This window comes from Pipistrellus kuhlii, unplaced genomic scaffold (assembly GCF_014108245.1).
Source record: "Pipistrellus kuhlii isolate mPipKuh1 unplaced genomic scaffold, mPipKuh1.p scaffold_m20_p_9, whole genome shotgun sequence".
Taxonomy (NCBI): Eukaryota; Metazoa; Chordata; class Mammalia; order Chiroptera; family Vespertilionidae; genus Pipistrellus; species Pipistrellus kuhlii.
This window is the reverse complement of record NW_023425595.1, coordinates 49,250,235-49,273,880: the sequence shown is the minus strand read 5'-3', so window position 1 is coordinate 49,273,880 and position 23,646 is coordinate 49,250,235. Positions and strand designations below refer to the sequence as shown.

Genomic DNA, 23,646 nt, shown 5'->3' with positions numbered 1-23,646 from the left:
TAGTAATTGTGCCTACCTCTTAGGATTGTTACGAGGCTTAGTAGAACTGTGTGCGAATGATTTTAACATAGTGCCTGGTATAGTAAAATGTAGTAATCATGTTTATGTATATTAATTCTACTATCTTGAAATTCAAAAGAGATTTTTGTTCATTTTTCTTTACCACTTTGCAAGAGGCACACTGAGCTTTGTGCCTCTTTATTCTCTAGGCTGTTGCATATACTTTTTCCTCTGCCTAAAATAGATTTTCTTTGTGCTAAGTGAGCCTTACTCATTCGGCAAGGCCTGATTCAAATGATAGCTGCATTGGATAGCGCACATTATGCTGAACCTTCTTTAAGAAGAATTAATTTGTTTCTTCTCTGTGAGTCATATTCTTTGTTCTTACCTCTCTGTTGTAGCACTTATCACCCTATATCATAATCATTTGTTCTCATGGGCAGGATCCTATCTCTTTATCATTGTGTTTTCAACGCCAGGTCCAGCACTTGCTATATAATTACTGTTTGTTTCCCTGACAAAGATCAGCAGCAGAGCAGATACTACTGGGCCCCATGCTTCCTGACTTCTACCCAGTGCTCTTCTGTCCCTCACCTACTGTTTTCTGAGGCAGCCAACCTGCTTAGGAATGCAGCAGAAGTGCTTTAAACATACACAGAATAGTAAAAAGATAGGTACTTCAAAGCTGAGATTTAATTAAATTAATAATTTTTAGTTTCATCAAAAGACATTTTAAAGTGAACTCGGCTTTTTCTGTTTTGTTTTGAACTGCATGTAGTAGTGACTGTTCATAGAGTTCTGAGCTACTGCCTTGACTCATCCCAAGGCCCTGGCAGTGTTACTTATCCACAGCTGCTTCAGTATTATCAGTAAAGATGTCACTATAATGGAAAAAAATAAATAACATCTTAGTATTATTATTGAGGTAGTTTTTATCTTGAGCGACCCCTGAAATGGTTTGGGGACCCCCAGAGGTCTGGGGACCTCCATGTGAGAATTGCAAGAAATACACCACTTAAAGATTCAGAAAACAAATACAGACTGTGGCTATTAGCAAAAATGCCATGGGTTTATTTTTTTTACTTAGAATTTACCACATTGAACAAGCCAAAAGTTGATAACATTTGACCACATCTTCTCTACTGACAGCACCCGGAGTGAGTTTGGGTGCTGTGTGTAATAACAGAAGCTGCTCCTTTTTCAAGAATTTCTTTCTTCTAGGAGAAGAGATCAACTTTGGGAAGTTCATTACAAAACCTTCCGAAGGAACAACTCTAAGGGTAGAAGACCTTGTAAAACAGTATTTTCAAACTGCAGAGAAGGTAATTCCTTAATTTCAGTTCACAATTCAAATAATGGCTCTTACAATAACAGATTTTTACTTAGAATTTGTATAATGGATAGTTGAAATAAAAGGAATCCTCAAAATGTTTTCAAGAAGTAAGTATGATGGCAATTAATTGCATGCATTTATAGCTACTGTACACCAAAAGAAATTATATGCTTAGTTAATGTTATTAACCTGTTAACTGAGCGGGACGTATAAATACGTCAAATGTAAACAATATCAGGTACGGGTAGGACATATGAATATGTCCTTGAAATATATGTTGCGCCCTGAGACGGGTGGGACGTATATTTCTGAACAACAAAGGTATTAGTCATCCATACATGTCTCAACATGAATTTAAGACACAGAAGGAATCAGTATAATTTTGCTATTGAGAGTGGTAGACGTGTTATGGGTGAGCAGTGACGGGTACGTACTTACACTTACCTATTTTTGTATTATATATTATTTACTTATATTTTTTATATCTCCAACCTTTATATAATAGAAAAACATATAAAATTGATCCAATCATCAATAATTTGTCAGAAAAGTTTAAAAGTTTTTATGTATGTGAATGAGAAATATGCGTAGATGAATCTCTTTTATTATGGAAAGGGAATTTATCTTGGAAACAATATATATCTACAAAAAGAGCTAGATTTGGAATGAAGTTGTTTATTTTGAGTGAAAGCCAATCTGGATACGTACAAAATATAATTTTATACACAGGCAAGGACACAAATTATGGTTTGAACTACCCACAAGAAAAACAATCAACAAGAATTGTTTTGGGGTTAACACATGACTTACTGAATAAAGGGTATAGGATTTACTTAGATAATTTTTATACATCAAATTCATTTGGCTGAACTCTTGTGTCAAAACAATACAGACATTATTGGAACAATGAAGATAACAGAGTCAGAATCCCCAGGGAAATAAAAACAAAAAAATTACAGAAAAATGTACATATAGTAAGAATCAAAGACAAACTTATGGTTTTAAAATGGAAGGATAAAAAAGACGTATTGATGCTCAGTTCTATCCATAATGACTAAAAGACAATGATTGAAAAGAGAGGAAGAAGGCAAGAAAAACTGAATGTTGACCTGGATTATAACAAGAATATGGGCGGCGTAGATTTGGGAGATGGAGTTATGGTGGCCTACACGACTGCCCGTAATAGGGTAAAAAAATTTTATAAAAAAATTTTTCTACGGTTAATTGATAATGTGCTGCTTCAATGCATATATTATATACCAAAAAGACAAAGGTCATTTGGATCGATTACACTTTTTGATAGAGTGTGTAGAGAAATTAGTAGATAACAACATAGTGAAAACCCATGCAAAGACATCAACAAGCAGCTCTACATCTAAACCATCACGCTTAGTTGAAAGGCATTTTCCAGAACAAATGAAAAGCGATATAGGAAAAACTAAATCCAGGAAATGCCGAGTTTGCTACAAAAAAGGTGTTAGGAAAGAATGTACAATATATACTGGTGTCCAGATTGTAAGGTAGCACTATGTATCAACAATTGTTTTAAAATATATTACATGGAAGTTGAGTTTTGAATTTTTACATCTATATCTCAATTTTTTACTCAATATTTCTATTTTATTTGTGTGCTTTTGTTTATTGTTCTGTAATTGTTAACTTTTTCATATTTTTTATTGTGTATAGAAATAAAAAATGTATATTTTTTGTAATCTTTATAATTGTTTGTAAAATTTATAATTTTTTAATTCGATGTTTTCATTTTTTTGTTGGTATTCTTTTCTATTTGTTTGTAATTTTGTATTTTCCTTTGTGCTTTATATATAAATAAACGAAAAAATATATATTTCATTTATTTTAATTAAATATAAATAAAAAATAATAATATAAAATTACGTCCACTGGGCATGACGTACTGACACGTCCTAGTGAAAGAGTATGCGCCCGTTGTGCGTTGCGTAATTAAAAAGGGAACTCCCCGGTTAACAGATTAATAATAATATTATTGTTGCTAGAGGCCCAGTGCATGAAATGCGTGCACGGGTGTGTAGGGGGGTGTCTCTCAGCCCAGCATGCACCCTCTCCAATCTGGGACCCCTCGAGGGATGTTCAACTGCCCGGGATCGGGCCTAAATGGGCAGTCGGACATCCCTCACAATCCAGGACTGCTGGCTCCCAACTGCTTGCCTGCCTGCCTTCCTGATTTCCCCTAACCACTTCTGCCTGCCAGCCTGATCACTTCTAACCACTCTCCCGCCAGCCTGATTGATGTTTAACTGCTCCCCTGCCAGCCTGTTTGCCCCTAACTTCCCTGCTCTGCCAGCCTGGTCACCCCTAACTGCCCTCCCCTAAAGGCTTGATCACCCTCAACTGTATTCCCTTGTAGGCCTGGTCCCTCCCAACTGCCCTCCCTTGCTGGCCATCTTGTGGTGGCCATCTTGTGTCCACATGGGGGCAGGATCTTTGACCACATGGGGGCAACCATTTTGTGTGTTGGAGTGATGGTCAATCTGCATATTACTCTTTTATTAGATAGGATTGTAGCTATTGTTGATGTTGTTATCCTCTTTTTTATTTACTTATTTATTTTTTGATTTTTATTGATTTTTTACAGAGAAGAAGGGAGAGAGATAGAGAGCTAGAAACGTCGATGAGAGAGAAACACCAACCAGCTGCCTCTTGCACACCCACTACCGGGGATGTGCCTGCAACCAACGTACATGCCCCTGACCGGAATCGAACCTGGGACCTTTCAGTCCGCAGACCAACGCTTTATCCACTGAGCCAAACCGGTTTCCGCTATCCTCTTACTTTTTATTGCTACTGCATAAGTCTGAATCCACGATTTACTTTTCTTGCACCTGGATATAATTTGAGAATTACATTATTATTATTAAATTTATCTTTATTATTGAATGTATTATAGATGTCCCCTTTTGCTCCCCATTAATCCCCTCTATGCCTCATCTACTCCCTGCCCCTTGTCCAGGCCTTCACTACACTATTTTCTGTGTCTATGGGTTATGCATATGTGCATATAAGTTCTTTGGTTAATCTTTCCCCACCCACTTACCCACCCCTGCCTTCCCTCTTAGATTCACCATTCAATCTGTTCCATTCTTCTCTGCCTCTGGGTCTGTTTTGTTCATCAGTTTATTTTGTTCATTAGATTCCACATATGAGTGAGATCATGTGATACTTGTCTTTCTCTCACTGGCTTATTTCATTTATCATAATACTCTCTAGGTCTCTCCATGCTCTCTCAAAGGGTAAGAGAGCCTTTTTTTACAGCTGTATAGTATTTCATTGTGTAAATGTACCATAGCTTTTTTTATCCACTCAACTACTTATGGGTACTGGGCTGTTTCCAGATCTTAGCTATTGTAAATTGCTAATTACATCACATTATTAATATAGGAATCACATTATTAACATAGCTACCACATTGTGAAGCTCCTTTTTTCTTTCTTTTTTTTACTTAGAGTTCTGGCTAAGAAAGAATTCAGAGACAAGACTGAAATTATAAGAGAAAGTTTATTTAGAAAGCACAGAGGTAGAAGTGAACAGTAGAAGAAATGGGTTCAGAAAACAAGTATAGAGGCAAAAGAAGGGTTCTTGGAGTTTAGGAAAGAGCGAGGCAAGGAAAGCATGCCTGGGGGAGGCGATGGAGAAAGATGTGGGCGTGTTTTATAAAGAGCTGCCAAAGCAGTTTTTAAGCCATAAGTATATGCCACTTTAAGATCCTCCAGTTGTATTAGTTTCCTTTTGCTGCTGAATCACAAACCTAGTGGTTTAAAACAGCACAGGTTGCTCTGACCAGTTTGGCTCAGTGGATAGAGTGTCGGCCTGTGGACTCAAGGGTCCCAGGTTCAATTCCAGTCAAGGGCATGTACCTTGGTTGCGGACAAATCCCCAGTAGGGGGTGTGCAGGGAGGCAGCTGATGAATATTTCTCTCTCATTGGTTTTTAAAAATATATATATTTTATTGGTTTTGTACAGAGAGGAAGGGAAGAGATAGAGAGCTAGAAACATCAATGAGAGAGAGTCATATTTTGTGGCTCCTGGGCAGCTGCTTCCATCTTTGCAGCCAGCAATGTTGTATCTCTCTGGCCATTTTCTCCAACTTACATCTTTCTCCGACTCCCTCTTCCACTTTTAAGGAAATCCATAATAACACTGGGCTTACCTCAGTACTCCCTCATAAACTGATTTAGCAACCTTAGCTCCATCTGTAACCTTAGTTCTCCTTTGCCATGTTACATATTCACAGGTTCCAGAGATTAGGATATGGATATTTTTAGGGTTAGCACACTGGTTAACATAATCACTTAATCAGTAGCTGCCCCTTCTGGTCTCCGTATTCCAGCCAGTCCAGCCTCTGCATGTTCACCTGCCTTGTTTTCACTTTGCTTTTCCTGACTCCTAATATTTATTAGTTGGCTTAATTGCTGTCCATTGTTTTGTTTTCCCTTCAATAACTAGATAACTTGTCTTTTACCCTGGAAACATTATTCTTGCATTTTTCTTTCTCATTTAGAATTATTTTGTAAGGGATGGATACTATTTTCTGCATCCATCCAGTGATTTGTATCTCTCTTGCAGAATGTGCAGCTCTCACTTCTAACAGAAAGGGGGATGGGCGAAGCAGTACAAGAATTTGTGGACAAGGAAGAGAAAGATGCCATAGAGGAATTAGTGAAATACCAGTTAGAAAAAACACAGCGATTTCTTAAAGAACGTCATATTGATGCCCTAGAAGATAAAATTGATGAAGAGGTGAGTAACTAATTTGGGGGGATAAGTCTATTTAGATAGTCTCTCCTTAAGAGTAGCTTTTGAGTTTCCTTCTAGTAAACAGTTCATTATTTACTCTAATTTGTTTAGTGTTTTTTTTTATATATAAATTTTTTTAAAATATATTTTATTGGTTTTTTACAGAGAGGAAGGGAGAGGGAGAGAGACTAATGTCGATGAGAGAGAAACATCGACCAGCTGCCTCTTGCACACCCTCTACCCGGGATGTGCCCACAATCAATGTACATGCCCTTGACTGGAATCGAACCGGTCCACTGACGCTCTACTACTGAGCCAAACCGGTTTCGGCAGTGTTTTTTTTTTTAAATTTTATTGGGATGACATTAGTCATCATGGGCATATAGGTTTCATGTGTGGGTTACTAATTTACAAAATCTGTATATAGGACAACGTGCCCACCACCCAAAATCAAATCTTCCTCTGTCACCTCTTATTAGGACCCTTCTCCTCCCCAGGCAATCACCACACTGTTGTTTGTGTTCGTAAGTTTCAATTTTATATTCTACATATGAGTGAAATCATATAGTTCTTAGCTTTTTCTGTCTGACTTATTTCACTTCACATAATGTTCACACAGTCCATCCATGTTGTTGTAAATGACGCTATTTCATCCTTACGGCCATGTAGTACTCCAGTGTGTATACATCAGTATCAAATCCTAATATCAGTGGACCTGTACAGTTCAAACTGCATGTCCAAGGGTTGACTGTTCTGTATTGGTCAAAGTGGCAACAACTTGAGAAAAATATTTAGTGTGCTGCTGATGAGAGAACGAAGTTTGAACAGTTGCCCTGAGACACAGTTTGATAGTGTTTGACCCTTTCACTCAGCTCTGGAGAATTTTTCTAAGATAATAGTGAGGTAGAGATTGGTGTATGGAGTAACTCATTTTAGTGTTATCTGCTGTTATTTCTTTCAACAAACAAATCTGGATCCTGTTTCCCTTTACTATATTTTTTGGTTCCTCTTTACAGCAAAATTGCTTCAAGGATTTTTCTATATTTTCTGCCCTGATTATTTTCCCTTCTTTTCCTCTTAAACCCATCTTAAACTTCATTATTCCACTGGAACTGCTCTTGTCATGGTCACTGGTGATCTCTGTTGCCAAGTCCCCTAGCAATTCTCCACCTTAAATTTCACTTGACCTCTTCCTAAACCTTTTTTAAGGACTCCATACTCTTTTGGTTTTTTTTCTTCCTCCTTGTCTGTGTATTCTTAATCTGTATTCTTAATCTCTCGTCTCCAACCTTTTAAGTTGGAATCCTTAGAACTCAGTCCTTGGACTCTGCTATCTACACATTCTTTTTTGTAATCTCCAGCATCCTGGCTTTCAATACCATCTCTTTGTTCAGTGGTGACTTTCAAAGTCTAGCCAAAATATTTCCTCTTAACTCTAAGCAACAGCCTACTAGTTATTTCCACTGGAATGCTTAATAGACATCCCAAACTTTTTTTTTTTTTTAATCCTCACTCGAGGATATTTTTCCATTGGTTTTTAGAGAGTAGAAGAGACAGGGAAAGTTAGAAATATCGATGTGAGAGAAACACATCAATGGGTTGCCTCCTGCCTGAGCCCCGATCTGGGGGACCTAGGAGGAGCCTGCAGCCGAGGTAAGTGCCCTTGACAGTAATTGAGCCCAAGACCCTTAGCTCCGTAGGCTGATGCTCTATCCACTGAGCAAACCAGCTAGGGTGACATCTCAAACTTTTAACATTCCCCTCATAATTGCTAATTCTCAGCCACTACTCTCTCTGTAGTGTTCTAAGAGAAGCACCATTCTTTCGTTTGCTCAGACCAAAATCCTGAAGTCACTCTCTTTCTGGACCTGTCTCCTGTCTGTAAATCCTTTTTTCTACCTTGAGAATATATACAGAATGTGACAACTACCTACATTCATCACTGCCAGTGGGCTAAGGCATTGCCATTTTTCAGCTAAATTATTCCAGTAGCCTCCAAACTAGTCTCCTTAATTTCTACCCTTGCCCTGTCTCCACCCCCTATTCTGTCCTTAATTTAGCTTTGGATAATCCTAACATATTTCGGACGAAGTCATTCCTACCTTTAAAAAAGTTTTTCCAGTTTCTTGTAAAAGGCCTTATGCAGTCTGGTGTTCTGTTACTTCTTTATCTTCTTATCTGTTCCAGCTATAGCAACCTTCTTGCTATTTCTTAAAAATACCAGTCATGCTTCTGCTCCAATGTCTTTGCATAGATTTTTTTGAATGGAGTGATTTTCTCCAGTTATTTGCAAGATCCATTCCCTGCCTTTTAACATCTCTGCTCATACATTACCTTTCCGATGAGGCCTTTCCTGGTCATCCTATTCGGATTTCACCCTGTCCTTCTTTATTTTTATTTTTCTCTGAGCACTTACCACGTTTTGCAGAGATTTAACAGGTTCCGATATTTGAGAAGACTCACAGGACTCCATTGAGCATACTCAAGGTTTTATTTAAAGGCTGGTGATTGAGCACCTAGAAACCAATAGGTCACCAGTTTGATTCCTGGTCAGGACACAATCCCAGGTTCAGGTTTGATCCCCAGTGGGGGGTATGCAGGAGGCAGTGGATAGATGAAGTTTCTTTCTCATCGATGTTTCTATCTCTCTATCCCTTTCCCCTCTTCTCTCTCTAAAAATCATTAAGAACTTTTTTTTTTTTTTTTTTAAGGCAAAGGGTAGAGTAGAGGAAGAAAAAGAATATAGGGACTCATTAAGGATCCTATTTGCATATAGTGTGTCCTGGATTGAAAACCAAAATCTGTGTAGAATTTCCAAAGGGGTGTTTTATCCCCCTCTGGTCACAGAATCAAATAATGGTATCTAACTGGTTATTTAGTTTGAACAAAACTGGTCTTAGAATTGCCAAAGGCTCCTCAGAAATAAAAATAGAGCTCTTTCAGTCTAGCTTTAAATTAACTGGATCCTATATGCCTTCTAAAATACAGTATAACTTGTTATTTTGTATATTGACTATCCTTACACTCCCTTTCTCTCTCTCTCTCTCTCTCTCTCTCTCTCTCTCTCTCTCTCTCTCTCTCTCTCTCTCTCTCTCTCTCTCTCTCACACACACACACACACACACACACACACACACCAGATTGTAAGCTCCAGGAGGGCAGAATTTTTTACTATTTTGTTCAGTATTATATTCTCAGTTTCTTCTATGCACTTGTGCAGAGTAGGTGCTTAGTAAATATGAGCTGAGTACATTATTAAATGAATGGAGCTTCTCTCTATCTACATAACTATTTTGAGACCCTTTTGAACCAATATAAAAGGAATCTCTGGTATTCTTCATGGTACTAGGACCAAGGTCAGCAAACATTCAGTGGTTGACTGTTGATGAAATGGATCTTCAGGGGCCCACTACTTCAGAAAGGCTCCTGAATGTCTGTAGCTAGATGTTCAAGAATGATTTGAGCAATGTAATAAATAACTGAAACCTCTTAAAAGTGAGATTTTTAAATCTTGCTAACGTATAACACCGGTAGGATATTAGAAGTTTTTTCTCTGCAGTTTGGCAGTTTTTTCAGAGACATGGAACTTTTTGGCAGCAGGTAATAAAAGTTTGATTAGGGCCAATAATATTTTTTAGAGTACATTTCTGAAGTTTTAATGTAAGTCACTGGGAAAATATGATTTCTTTAATCAATGTTTTGTGAGAGAAGACTATACTTAAATTTCCAGATTGTGTTGAAGATGGAAAGCATCTGTTATTAATCACTTGTAACCCGTATTTTACAATTCACATAACAGGAATAAGCAACATTTTTATTATTGACTCTTATAACCCAGGTACGTCGTTTCAGAGAAAGCAGACAGAAAAATACTAAAGAAGAAGATGATGAAGTCCGAGAGGTAAGTTTTCTACTCTGAATCCCTATGTTTACATGTCAGTTTTTTAAATTACCAAGGAGGTGCTAATTTAGCCTCTGCCTGAGGCTACCCAGCAGGAGCTATGGAGAGATATGCAGATTCCTTTTCTTTGTTTGGGTTTTGGAGGTGCCCAGATGAGGCCCAGCTGTGAAGCAATGCCAGCTTCTTTGGGGCCTTGGGGCTTCTTTTGGATGTTCTGGGTCTCACTGACTCAACTACAATTTGTTAGGGAAGTTTAGATTGCAAAGGGCCAGGTCATTCATATGCAAAAGCCTCTGAGCACAGCTGGGGTGGGGCAGAGTCTCAGGTCAGAGCAAACCACAATGGCTTCTTGTCATTGACTACCCCCGGGGCTAAGAGGCCCTCCCCTCCCCCTCAGTGTCCCTTGGTAATCACTGCAAGTACCTCTGAGAGAAAGCCGCCCTCGAGTTCCACCTATTGCCAGACAGTCCACTTTCTCCCTGTATGAGTCTGGGTTTCCAGAGTCTCACCAGGAACTGGAGTTCAGAGCAGTCGGGAGCTTTTATCTCCTTCCTGCTTGAAAAAGACCCGCATACTCAGTTGCCAGACCTCTCCATGTGCGCCTCTCTATCTCTGCCTTTACTTCCACAGCTTCTCTGAGTCTCAGTATGCTTTTCTCTTTCCTTCTAGTTGTAGAATTTCCACTCAGCCAGCCTTTCTGTGGTTCTGGATGATGTCCGTTTTGTCTTTTAGTTGTAGTTTAGAAGTTGTTGTGCAAGGTAGCAGTTCACGTGTTTACCTATGCTGCCATCTTGGTTTCTCTCTATATGTTCACATTTAAATAAAAAACCAGACAGTGAATATTTTAGGCTTTGCAAGTCATATATGGTCTCTGTCACATACTCTTCTCATTTTTATTTTTTTTATAGTCCTTTAAAAACATAAAAACTATTCTTAGTCTGATCCATAGTCCATAGTTTATTTGGCCTCTGATTTCTTACTTTCTGACTTTGAGGCAGGGTTGATATCCTCTTTCAAGTGGTAATATCAAGTCTTGTTCTTTACCTAAAATTTTTTTTTTGGGGGGCGGGGGGCAGAAAGGATTGTTAGGGCATTGTTCTTTCTCTAATTGAATTGTAAGAGTACTCATGTGTGCATCCTGTGTATATGTAGCATTTTTAGGGTTTTTGTCATGCAAAAAAGTATCCTCCATTCGTAAGGAGGTTTTTTTCTTCTTTGTTTAAATCCAGAGTGGGTGATGAATTAAATGTCTTTATTGCATCTGTGGAGATAAGCAGATGGTGGGGGAGATCCCCCACTGTGTTCTGTTAATATGGTGAATTGTAATACATGGCCTGTTATTTACCCATCCTCAGTACCACTTTGTGAACCTCCTGGTAATGGGTGTACTGGTCTTTCCTTTGATTCTCTTTGTTTGCCTTAATATTCATAAGTAAGATATTGTAATTTTCTTTTTTTCATGTAATCTTACATCAGTTTTTAATGCCAAGTTCTCCTGGCTTTATAAAAAGAAATTGGAAACTTCCTTTATCCTCTGGGACTATTTAAATAGCAGTGTTCTGTTCTTTGAAGATTTGGTAGAATTTACCTTTGAAGTTTTCTGGTTATTGTTCTTTCAGGAGTATAGTTCTTTTAGTGATTTTCTCAAAGTTTTCTTTGATAATTAGTTATTGAATGTCTCTTTTTTTACTCAGTTTAGGTAATTTATTTTCTAAATTACTTAGAATTGAGCATAATATTTTATCATGATTCTTTTATTTTCCTTGGATCTTTGTTTCCTCCATTCTCATTTTTTTTTGCTTTAATTTAATAATTTAATTGTTTTTATTTGTTCTGATATGCAGTATTTTTATTGCCATTAATTTCTAGATATTATAGAATTTTAGTTTTGTTTTTCAGGTTTGGAGTTAGTGGTTTTATTTTGCTATTATTAATTTCTAATTTTATTGCATGGTTATTACTCTTTAGACTCTGATATTTTTTAGCACCCCATTATATATTACTTAAAACAGTTTATGGGGTCTTGAAAAGTATGTTATTTTCAGAGTATATAGTTTAGCACATATCAGTTAGATCTAGCTGATCTGAAATTGGGTCCCCTTTTTTTCTTTTAAATCTACTTTTTAAAATGACATCTGATTCTTATTATTTGTGGTAGTTATGTTTTGAAAAGTCACTAAATTAGTGAACACTGAACAATTGCTTCGAGGGAAAATATAGAATTAGGTTTCTGCTAGCCGTTAAACATTTTCATCAGCTGAACAATATATAACCTTTTCATATGTGTTTATGTTACATTCTTGATTTGTTAACGTGGAACTCATGGCCAGGAGCCCTATATTTCAGGATGAAAGGGGCCACATGCTAACCTAACATGTGTGGCAGTCTTGCAAACTGTAAGACCTAAACTAACCACAAGGATGGTCTGAAATTAAACCTTTAAAAGCAGTTATGGTGGGTAGCTATGTCCTAAGCTGGTACCTTCATTGACAAGGTCAATCTATAATAGACCTTAACTGAGCCTATTATCTTTTTGCATCTAAGATAACATACCTATGAAATGTCTGGATAACTTGTAACTTACCTTTTTCTGGACCCTCGGGGCATAGCCAACTGTTCCTGGGTAGCTAGACAGAGACCATGAATTCCTTCACTTTTATTGTTACCTTGTTAATTGTTGACTGTTAATTATCCTGCACCCACTTAAGTAAAAGAAGTATGTGTCTATCATTTTACTTTTATCCAATCCCAGAGGTTTCCCCACTTTACTTTCTCCTGCCTTCCTAATCTATCACCAGTGGGTTTTATATAACCCACTTACATCTCCTCTTTTCATTGTAATGTATTAAACAAGGTGAAAAACTTTCATTCTCTGGAGCATTATCCCAGTCTGTTGAGATTCTACTTCCCAGCAATTGTCGACAGTTTGGCTCAAATAAACTCACAAAAATTCTTTATAGGTTTGAACGTTTTTACGTTAACAAAGGACACTTGTTTAAAGTACAAGAGCTGAAACAAAAGGGCTGATTGTCACTTTGTTTGACTTTGTTTGTGTACCTGTGTGTCAGACTACTTAGAATTTTCACTACTTTGCACATGTCCACGAATGACCATGAAAGTATCAGGATTGTTTTTGGGATTACAAATACATTTTGGCAAGTAGGTGAATTTGCAAATATGGAATCCAAAATGAGGATTGACTGTACTTCATCTGGGATAAGAAAGATGAATTGGAATATTTTTCTACTACTTAAAAATATTTTTTGTTGTATTCCCTGAAGTTTTTTACTTTGTGTTATGACATCATATTGAGTCCTTCATATAATAATTTGACTGTTATTTCACTGCAGCTAAGATCATCATTATGAGGCTGTATTACTTCCCCCTCCAAACACCCACTTCTCTCCTATTTATACCCTGCCTGCTTTGTTCTCATCTCCTCTTTTTAGCTCTGTCTCTCCTTATTTCATGGCCTTACAGAGAGCTTGGAAATGCTCTAGCCACTATAACTGGACAAACAACGGGTCTGTGCTGCCTGTCACTACTGGAGCCAATTAAGCAGAGACAGGGTTGAATCCTATATGAGCGTTTATTCCAAGACTGCCGGCAGCGCGGGAGAGCAGCAGGTCATCCACAGATATGCTCTGTACCCCACCGTAAGGCGGCTGCTTATATTGGTAGAACTTCAAAACAAAGCAGGCAAAAGGGCAATGGGCAGTTTACCAACATGCAAAGGGCTGGGGTCTTCAAAGGGCTGGCGAATCTGGTTCTGCAGCAAAGGTGTTCATCTTTCCACGATGATAGGCAGCTCCCAAAGGGGAGGAAGGGCTGCATCTCCAGGTCAGCTCCCAGGTCCGGAGTGTGACCACCAGCCAGGTTAGAATGTACCTTCTTTAATCAGAATAAAACAATCACCGTTAACAGAGCGTGATTAATATTTCTTACAGTCCTAGCTGGTTCCCTAACATTCTGTTTATGCCCTTATCACCACCTCTTTTAGACCCAGAATTAATCATTCTAAGCAAAAGAATCTTGTTATGGCCTCTTGATACATACAGATCAATGGTAGAAAGCTCTGCACTGCTAAAACTCTTCTCCCAACCTTCTTCCTTTGCCAGGTCACATGTTCACCATATCCATCAACTCTTCATAAATTTTGTATTTGGGGGTTAGATCTATTTTTTTATTTTAGTGAAAATGTATGGTGTTTTATTTTTGTTCTCCTTGTTAAATTTTGTTTGGCTTAAGGGAGGAGATCAAAGCAACATTGCTTTTATTCTGTTTTTAATAAGAAAATCTGTATTCATTTCAGCACATTTTGTTACATCCCAAACGTGTCTATCTAAACAGTTTCTCCTTCCTTCCTTCCTTCCTTCCTTCCTTCCTTCCTTCCTTCCTTCCTTCCTTCCTTCCTTCCTTCCTTCCTTCCCTCCCTCCCTCCCTCCCTCCCTCCCTCCCTCCCTTCCTTCCTTTGTTGATTAATCCTTTACCATTTTTATCCAACCTCAAAATCCACCTTCCCTGACAGCTATCAGTCTTCTGATAGGTGTGTGTGTGTGTGTGTGTGTGTGTGTGTGTGTTTTTACCAAATTAAAGTTTATCGTATATTCTTGATTTTCATTCTTCTTCCAGGTTTCAAATTGCTATATTTTATCTAATTCTTGTTATACATTTATGAGATACTAGAGGTTCTGGGCATGAAATTTCATGCACTAGAGGGGTCCCTCAGCCTGGCCTACTCCCTCTCGCAGTCTGGGACCCCTTGCTCCTAGTACCCGCCTGTGGCGAAGGCGGGAGAGGCTCCCCTCACTGCCACATTACTTGCCAGCCATGAGCTGGCTACTGGTTGAGCTGTGCTCCCCCTATGGGAGTGCAGTGAGTCCAGGGGGCAGCTCCTACATGGAGCATCTGCCCCCAGTGGTCAGTGTGCGTCATAGCAACAGGTCATTCTGCCTTTCAGTAGATTTGCATATTAGGGTTTTATTATATAGGATTGCTTATGTTTTTCTGATTGCAAAAGTAATATTTTAGAAAAAGTACATTGTAGAATAGTTGTAATATCTATCTATATATATAAGGCTAATATACAAAGTGTCCCCGCAGGAGTTTGACTGAGAGACCAGGAGTTCTGTCACTCGCTATGACATGCGCTGACCACCAGGGGGCTGCGCAGAATGAAAGCAGGCCCCAACTGGCAGGCAGGGAAGGGAAGTCCTGGCTGGCATCCTGAGGCCCCAATTGGCCCTGATTGCTAGCCAGGGTTAGGGACCCTACCCATACACTAATTTCGTGCACCAGGCCTCTGGTTTAAGAATAAAAAAAACAAAAGCATCTTAAAATTTCATCATCCCAAAATAACAGCTGTTGTGATTTTTTTTCTTCTTATTTATTGAGCCCATTGTACAAGGTAGTTCAAAAGTTGACAGTCTCTTACAAATGATGGCATTGAATTACGGGCATTGGCAATCTGTCTCCCAGTTCTGACAGTGTAGATTCTGTGAAATTTTATCTTTCTTGGGAAACCTTTTAAAAGGTCTTGGTTTGCAGGTAGTATTATAAATCGATCTGACAAGTTACAGGTTATGAATCTGACTGATGGGGGAAGGAGGTTTTCTCGCTTTACACTCTTATAGCATGGCTAGTGAAAAATAATAACATAGACAGTTTTTTAATATTAAATGTTCATCTGAGTGGCCAGACTAATGACTTTTTAGGATGATGCACTTTCTACTAATATGTAACTTCTCCTTGTTATTTTCTCAGGCCATGAGTAGGGCCAGAGCCCTCAGATCTCAGGCAGAGGACTCTGCTTCCGCCTTCAGTGCTGATGACCTCATGAGTGTAGATCTGGCAGAACAGATGGCCGATGACTCCGATGGTGGCAGCACAGCAGCAGCCAGCCAAGGAAGAGGCCGAGGAAGAGGCCGAAGAGGAGGAAGAGGACAGAGTTCAGTGTCAAGAGGAGGGTCTCAGAGAGGACGAGGTAAGCACTGAGGACACTGAGTCTTTGCCCACATTTAGACTATGCCCTTGAGTGGGAAATACAGTTCTGTATTCCTTTGGTATAAGTGAGGTACACAGTCTTCTAAAAATTTATTTTGATAATAAATTCAGCTTTATTGTAGTTCTGACATGAACATTTTAATAATAAATTTTAATGGGCTGTATTGTACAAAGGGTTTTAATTGCTCTAAATAACGTGTTTTTTTTGTGTGTGTGTGTTTTTTAAAAGAACACTGTATTTTTTCACACAGCACCTTTTGGTACATTTGATGTCATTATCTTTTACACGTACAAAGGAATAGTGAGGCAAATATGAGGTGTTGAGCAAATGGCTAGCTAATGACAGTGGCAGCAGGAAGAAAACTCCAGATCATAAAAATTATTATTTTTGTTACCATCATTAGATGCCCACCCTCTTATAAAGTGGCTTCATAAAATTTGTTTGGGAAAAAACTACCCCAAATACAATTTGATTTCTTAAAGCAATTACTAACATTAATCGCCATCATTGTGTTTAATGTGACTTGTGTTTACTGTTGTATTTACTATTGTCACTGAATAGTCCAAACAATAGAAAATAGTCATCCAGTGACCTCCTGATCCTTAGGAATATTTAAAAACTATTTTTATTACATATTTTTTCATAGGAAAAATTGATAGTACATTAGTTAAAAATATCTAGAGAGAGAAATCTTAATGTTCTAGTGATAATTCTGATAATTTTCCTTACATTTAGAGAAATTTTTCTTAAATTTTAATTGGAACAGTATTAGCCAAATATGGTGGAAGTATAGTCTCTGAAAACTGACTGATCAAATTCTAGATGTTTCTTCTTTTGTATGTCTTTGTCTTTTTAAACATAAGTTATATTTTGACATAACTTCATTAAGATTTTATTTTGGTGAGGTTGGATAAAAACCTTGGCTGCTGACGTGACTGTATGTTTATTTGCTCATTATTCTCACAGCAGGCACTCGTCTGGAAACTTCTACTCGAAGCAGAAGTTCAAAGGCCACTATGTCAACATCTAGAAATATGACTATTCTGGATGGTGAGTATAGACGGCAAATGATTATCTAGCAGTTATTTGTAAGTTTCAACAGAGGAAGACCTAGGAAACGCCCTTAGTAAATCTCATTCCTCTGTGTTGCCATCACTGGGTAGTCAGAAGGGCTATCAGAATCACAGGATAAATTATGCTAATTAAAAGATCTTCACCATTGATTGGAGCTCTTGGAGAGGGTGTGCTGTTTGTTTTTTTTTCTTAAAAAAATAATTCTTTATTATTGAAAGTACATATATCCCCTTTTTTCCTCCATTGACCCCCCCCCCCCCCTTCCAGCCCGCCCGGCTCCTGGCCCTCACCACCCCATTGTCTGTGGAGAGGGTGAACTTGAAAAAGTAATTATTATAGCCCTGACAGTTTGGCTCAGTGATTGGAGCATTGGCCCATGGACTGAAGGGTCTTGGGTTCAGTTCCTGGTCAAGAGCACATACCCAGGTCCAGTGAGGGCATGTGTGGAAGGCTACCAATCGATGTTTTTCTTTCACATCAATGTTTTTCTCTCTCTCTTCCCCTCTTCTGCTCCCCCCTTTCCTCTCCCTTCCACTCTCTCTAAAACTCAATGGAAAAATATATTCAGGTGAGGAGAAACAAAAACAGTAACAAAAAAAATTTTTTTAAGCAATTTTTACAATTGTTTACTTTTAGACAAATTTGATTATTTTCCTTTTATCGAAGGGTTATTAAGACAGAAAAAGTCAGTATATCTACACTGTTCAGAGAGAAGGAACTTCTTTTTTCTTCTAAATCCTCACTTGAGAATATGTTTGGAGAGAGGAAGGAAAAGAGAGAAAAAGATCGATGTGAGAGAAACATCAATTAGCTGCCTCCAACATACCCTTGGACTGGGGATCAATCCCAAAACCCAGGCATGTGCCTGACCAAGAATTGAACCCACAACCTTTTTGGTGTATAGGACGACACTCTTAACTAACTAAGCCACTTGGCCAGGGTGGAACTGCTTCTTAATATATTGTTTACTTTCCTTCCTCATTCTGCTTTTGTCTCTACTGTTAGTATAGAGTCATGTGAGCTATATATAAGGGAAATTATGGTTAGGTTTCTTTGAATTCATTTCCTGTCTGTGTTCTAAAAATCATCCTCAGACTAATGGGACTTCCTCAGAAAAATGGGACCTCCTATTTTAAGTAATAACAATATAAAAATTTAATAAACTCTTTTAAATAGTTTGGTTTATGAGATCAGCTGAAGTTGTAAGATATATGAAAATACATGTCAAAATAGGTGGTGATAATTTTTTCCTCCCATATGTATTTTTTTATATTATCTTCTGACTATAGATAACTTTTATAGGTAGTAGGATTAATTTATGATGAATGAAGAGTTGGACTAAATCTCACAAAATGAAATTTAGCAAGGGTAAATATAAAATGCATTTATATACAGGGAGTCAGAAATAAATAAAACAGTTCTGAGAGGTATATGACATTAGCCAAAACCTCAGTCAAAAAGACTTAGATCAGTAAGAATTCTACAGGTTGACCTAACTATCCAAATCTACTGATAATAGTGTCTTCTCAAGCATTATTAATAGGAGTTGTACATCTCTAAAGTAAGTAAGTTCTCCCCGTGCACAGAATTACAAGCAATATGCCAAAAATACTGTGCTCATCTTTGGAACTGTATTTTAAGAGGGATACCAGCTATATATAATCACTCAGAAGACAAACCATATATTTTTTAAATGGTAGAAATTACTTGGAATATCAGATCTGGAAAAAATTCCAAGCCTTTACATAAATTAAGTCCTATCATGAAAGATCAAATAGATTTGACTTGTATAGTCCCAAAGGTGGTGATTTTAAATCTATTTTGATGCCCTGGCCTGTGTGCTTAGTGGTTAGAGCATGGACCCATGCACCAAAGGGTCAAGGATTTGATTCCCAGTCAAGGTCACGTACCTGGGTTGTAGGTTTACTCCCTGCCCTTGGCATGTGCAGGAGGCAGCACAGGGGGAGTGCTGCTCAGCCAGAAGCCGGGCTAATGGCTGGTAAGTGCAGCGGCAGTGGCAAGAGTCTCTCCCACCTCTGCAGCAGCGCTAAGGATGTCCAACTGACGGCTTAGGCCCACTCCCCACACCATCAGTCAGACATCCCCTGAGCGCTCCCAGACTGCAAGAGGGCACAGGCTGGGCTGAGGGACCCCTATCCCCAAGTGCATGAATTTCGTGCATTGGGCCTCTAGTGTACTATAAAATATTTTTATCATAGGTATCTTTATGAACATGGCTTGTTTACTATATTTCAATGAGCCAAAAAATCATATGAAACTGGCAACAAGGCATTGATTTATTTTAAAATAATTGCACCTCCCTTCAGATTTTAAGAAAATTTAAATGGTTTTATAATTAGGCATCACACGTTTTTACAGATAGGAGTTAGAAAATTTTCAGCTAAAAAAATGTGCAAATTTTTTTTTAAATATATTTTATTGATATTTCACAGAGAGGAGGAAGGGAGAGAGAGAGAGAGCTAGAAACGTCGATGAGAGAGAAACATCCACCAGCTGCCTTTTGCACACCCACTACCAGGGATGTGCCCGCAACCAATGTACATGCCCTTGACCGGAATCGAACCTGGAACCTTTCAGTCCACAGACCAACGCTCTACCACTGAGCCAAACCGGCTTCGGCAGAAATGTGCAAATTTTTCTGTTACTTTAAGAACAACATAATGGATATTTCATCTTTTTCATTACAGCCTTTAAATCTGTAAGACAGCAGCCCTCACGAAATGTTGCTACTAAGAATTATTCAGAGGTAAGAAAAAAGTTATACAGTTGTGTTTAATAACGTGTGTATTCTGAATTACAAATTGTCTCTTCTTTGACAAAGTAAATAAAAGAAGAAAACTTGTGGAACATTAAAGCTGGAGAAAACTTTACCAATGATCTAGAAAGGGCTTCTAGGATTTTTTTGTTTTGTTTTGTTTTAAAAAATAATGGTTCACATAAATCTATAAATGTCTGCATCTAGTAATATTTTTAAAGATAACAGTGTTGAAACAAATAACCCATGCATTAAATACTAATTTAGAAGTATTCTCAGTTCAGACAGAGGTCTTATTTATGGCAGGCTTCCTTTTGCTGCGTATATTCTCAAACTCTGACTTGTGCCTTAATGGCTAAAGCAGGATTCAGGCAACTAAAAGGTTGAAGTCGAAGGACCTCTGTGTTCAGTTCTAGATATAACACAGGCCTCTGCTCTTCCTTTGCCTTCCAACAAGAATCCAGTGTGGGCTTGACTCTTGTTACATCACTTGCAGAACCCTGGTGTCTTCACTCCAGGCCAGAGCTCTTCCTTCTATATCAGGGCTTCTCAGCAGCAGCACTGTTGAGGTTTAAAAAAAAAAATTATTGATTTTTAGAAAGAGAAGACGGGAGAGAAACATCAGTTTGTTGCTGCACTTATTTGTGCATTCATTGATTGCTTATTGTATTTGCCCAGATCAGGTGATGATGCTCTAACCAACTGAGCTACCCAGCCTGGGCACTGTTGACATTTTGGACCCGGATAAGTCTTTGTTTTGAGGGACACACTGTAGGATGTTTAGCAACATCTCAGCCTCTACCCACTAGATGCTAGTAGTACCCACTGAGTTCTGACAATCACAAATGTCTCCAGACATTTCCAGGGGTTTATGGGATGTGAGTGGGGCTTAAAAACCACTGCCCATTGAGACTCATTGCTCTATATCATACTGCCTCAGCAGCTTTTTCTAAAATTTTATTCTTTTTTAAAAAATATGTTTTTATTGATTTTAGAAAAAGAGGAAAGAAGAGGGATAGAGAAATAGAAACATCGATTAGCTGCCACCTGCATACACCCTAGTAAGGGTTGAGCCTACAACTCCCAGGCATGTGTCCTGACTAGGAATTGAACCAGTGATGGGTTCATGGGTCAATGCTCAACCACTGAGCCATATTTTTTAAAAATATATTTTATTGATTTTTTTACAGAGGAAGGGAGAGGGATAGAGAGCTAGAAACATCGATGAGAGAAAAACATCAACCAGCTGCCTCCTGCACACCCTCACCGGGGATGTGCCCGCAACTATGGTACATGCCCTTGACCGGAATTGAACCTGGGATTCTTCAGTCCGCAGACTGACGCTCTATTCACTGAGCCAAACCCGTTTTGGCGCACTGAGCCATATTGTTTGGGAAATTTTTATTCTTTTTGATCTCTCGAGTACCTGGCACAGTTGACTACTACAATTTGCAGAAAACTTCTCTGTCCTGATTCTAATCTTGTTCTTTTATCTCTTAACTTCATCCTTTTTATTCCTATCTTCTTTCTACTATTCTCTTACGTGTGGGTGTACTAGTGCTAAATAACTTTTATCCTGAGCTTTTTTTTATTCTTTTTAATCAACTATTGCCTGCTCATATTTTAAGATCATATCTAAAAAAGTTATTGTCATGTTCGCAAGGTATTTTCCCATCTAGATTTTTCTATTTTCAGTCATGAACACGAGTTTAAAAAGAACAAGCCATGCCAAACCAGCTTTTTTTTTTTTCTTTTTCTTTTTTTTGATTGAGGTTATACATATTAGGTGACTGTTGAATCCATTTAATTCCTTCAGAGCACATAAGACAATCTTCTGATAGTTTTATGGACAGACTGCAGGACTATTGACTAAATTCATAACCGCTTGTACAATTGCATTTTAATGACTTTTGATTAATAGTTCAATGTCAATCTCAAGGGTGAGGTCTCAGGCGCTATCTTTTCAGTATTTTGTCCTTGGCTTTACGTTAGGTGAAGACATAGCAAATGTGTTATTAAGTGTCAAGATAACACAAAATGTAGATGAATGGGTAGCATTTTGGATGTTAGAATCAAGAATCACAAATATCTTTACTGGGGCTTAAAGCCAACCAATTGTATTTAACAGGGATAAATGTAACAGAAAGATAGATACCTAGCACTTCCCACCCAGTCTTACACCTCATTTAAGATTTGAGCTCGAACACCAATGGTTGAACTCATTAGAACCCAAGAAAATCACAGGGCCTTGTCTTTACCTGACCCTCTGTGAGTATTCAGCAGGCCAGCTGCATGTTCCTCTAGGTCACATGTGTCAAACACAAGGCCCGCGGGCCAAATCCGTCCCGCCAGGCCTTGCAATGTGGCCCGCACCACGCTGTCATCACTGCACTCCGCTGCGTTTCCATCACAATGACAGTTTATGACTGTTCAGTAAACCATTCGGCCCGCGATTTAGGCTGGATTTTAGATTTTGGCCCCTTCTCTGATTGAGTTCGACACCCCTACTCTAGGTACCCAGGCTGCCCTGGTGGCCTAGAGAGCAGCAAAGTACTGTTTGTGAAATGAAGAGGAACCTTGGAGGAGGCCAGGCTGAGCTTTAGTTTTAATAGTTGCTCATTACGTGATTTCTGCCTCCTTTATTTTGACTGGTTTTGTATATTAAAAAACAACAACTTGAGATTCAGTTATTTATTTTAAATTTAAATTTCTATTCCCATTTGTTGCTTTGTTCTCTTCCACTGAGATGATTGAGGTGGATGACTCTGATGAAGAAGACCTGCTTCCTACCACTTCAAAAACAGATCAAAGGTAGGTACAGTGGCTTCCTACAAAAAGAAACATTTGAAAAAATTAAAAGTTATCTAGAATTTTACTAATACATATTACTGTGCCACAGATTTATTTTCAACTAGTCAAAAATGTAGAGAAGTGAAAAATAGACCCAAGGACTATTTCAAAGAGGAGATTCAGCATTATTACAAGTATTTTCACCGAAAATGTAAATTACTGTATTTGTTTCCTTCTGTCTTTATTGGCCACTGATTTTCTTGATGGAGTACTATGTTCTCCCTAGTGAACAGAAAATAGTTTTGCATTTTGCTAATGCTTGATTTCAAATTCTCTTCATCATCGTATCTTTATATACTGAGTTATACAGGATGCCATGCTAACCACTGAAGAGAGGATCACGTTGACTTTCTCTGCCCTCAGAGTACTTACATACTTTTCCTGTCCTTTTTGGGTTTTGCCTCTTACCCAAAGGCTTGACTTGGTTCAGTATCACTATTTTCTTCTCTGGGTTAACATTTTAGATGAGTGCTGTTTAACTAAAGCTCACTTAATGAAAATTTTTACTTATGAAAATCGTCAACAGTTTTTTAATAATTTATTTCCTGTGTGAGCATTATATTAGGTCTGATGGGGGACGTAAGTGTTTTAATCAGCTTACTGCTTTCAGGCAACAAATTATAGCGGAAAAGAGAGATGAACACATTTCAATCCATTAAGGGATGATTGAGTCAGCACATAATTACATGTGGAATTTTATTACACAAACTAAGTCTAAGTGCAAACAGGCTCTCAGCAAGAGGAGCAAGCAGTGAAGACTCTCATAGAAGAAGCAGGGAGTGATATTAATAGAGGGAGTAAAATTACCTGCGATTTTAAAGATAGGAATTACTTGGATTAGTGGGGTGGAAAAATGACAGCCAATGGTAATGACATGAGCAAGAGCTAAAGAAATCAGGCAGGGAGATGGAGGGAAAAGCTCTATCTCAATATG

The 23,646-nt window shown here is 38.2% G+C and overlaps 1 protein-coding gene across 3 annotated transcripts in view; it reads left to right on the top strand.

Annotated features, from left to right (window-relative positions):
* Positions 1-23,646, top strand: part of MRE11 (MRE11 homolog, double strand break repair nuclease) — a 58,971-nt gene that overhangs the window by 25,646 nt on the left and 9,679 nt on the right. For all 3 annotated transcript variants that reach the window (XM_036426260.2, XM_036426256.2, XM_036426258.2), the window contains 7 exons: positions 1,222-1,322; positions 5,937-6,110; positions 9,946-10,008; positions 15,772-15,991; positions 16,979-17,062; positions 19,795-19,853; positions 22,609-22,673. In XM_036426260.2, the coding sequence (XP_036282153.2) occupies positions 1,222-1,322; positions 5,937-6,110; positions 9,946-10,008; positions 15,772-15,991; positions 16,979-17,062; positions 19,795-19,853; positions 22,609-22,673 (766 nt within the window). The remainder of the gene's footprint in view (positions 1-1,221; positions 1,323-5,936; positions 6,111-9,945; positions 10,009-15,771; positions 15,992-16,978; positions 17,063-19,794; positions 19,854-22,608; positions 22,674-23,646) is intronic.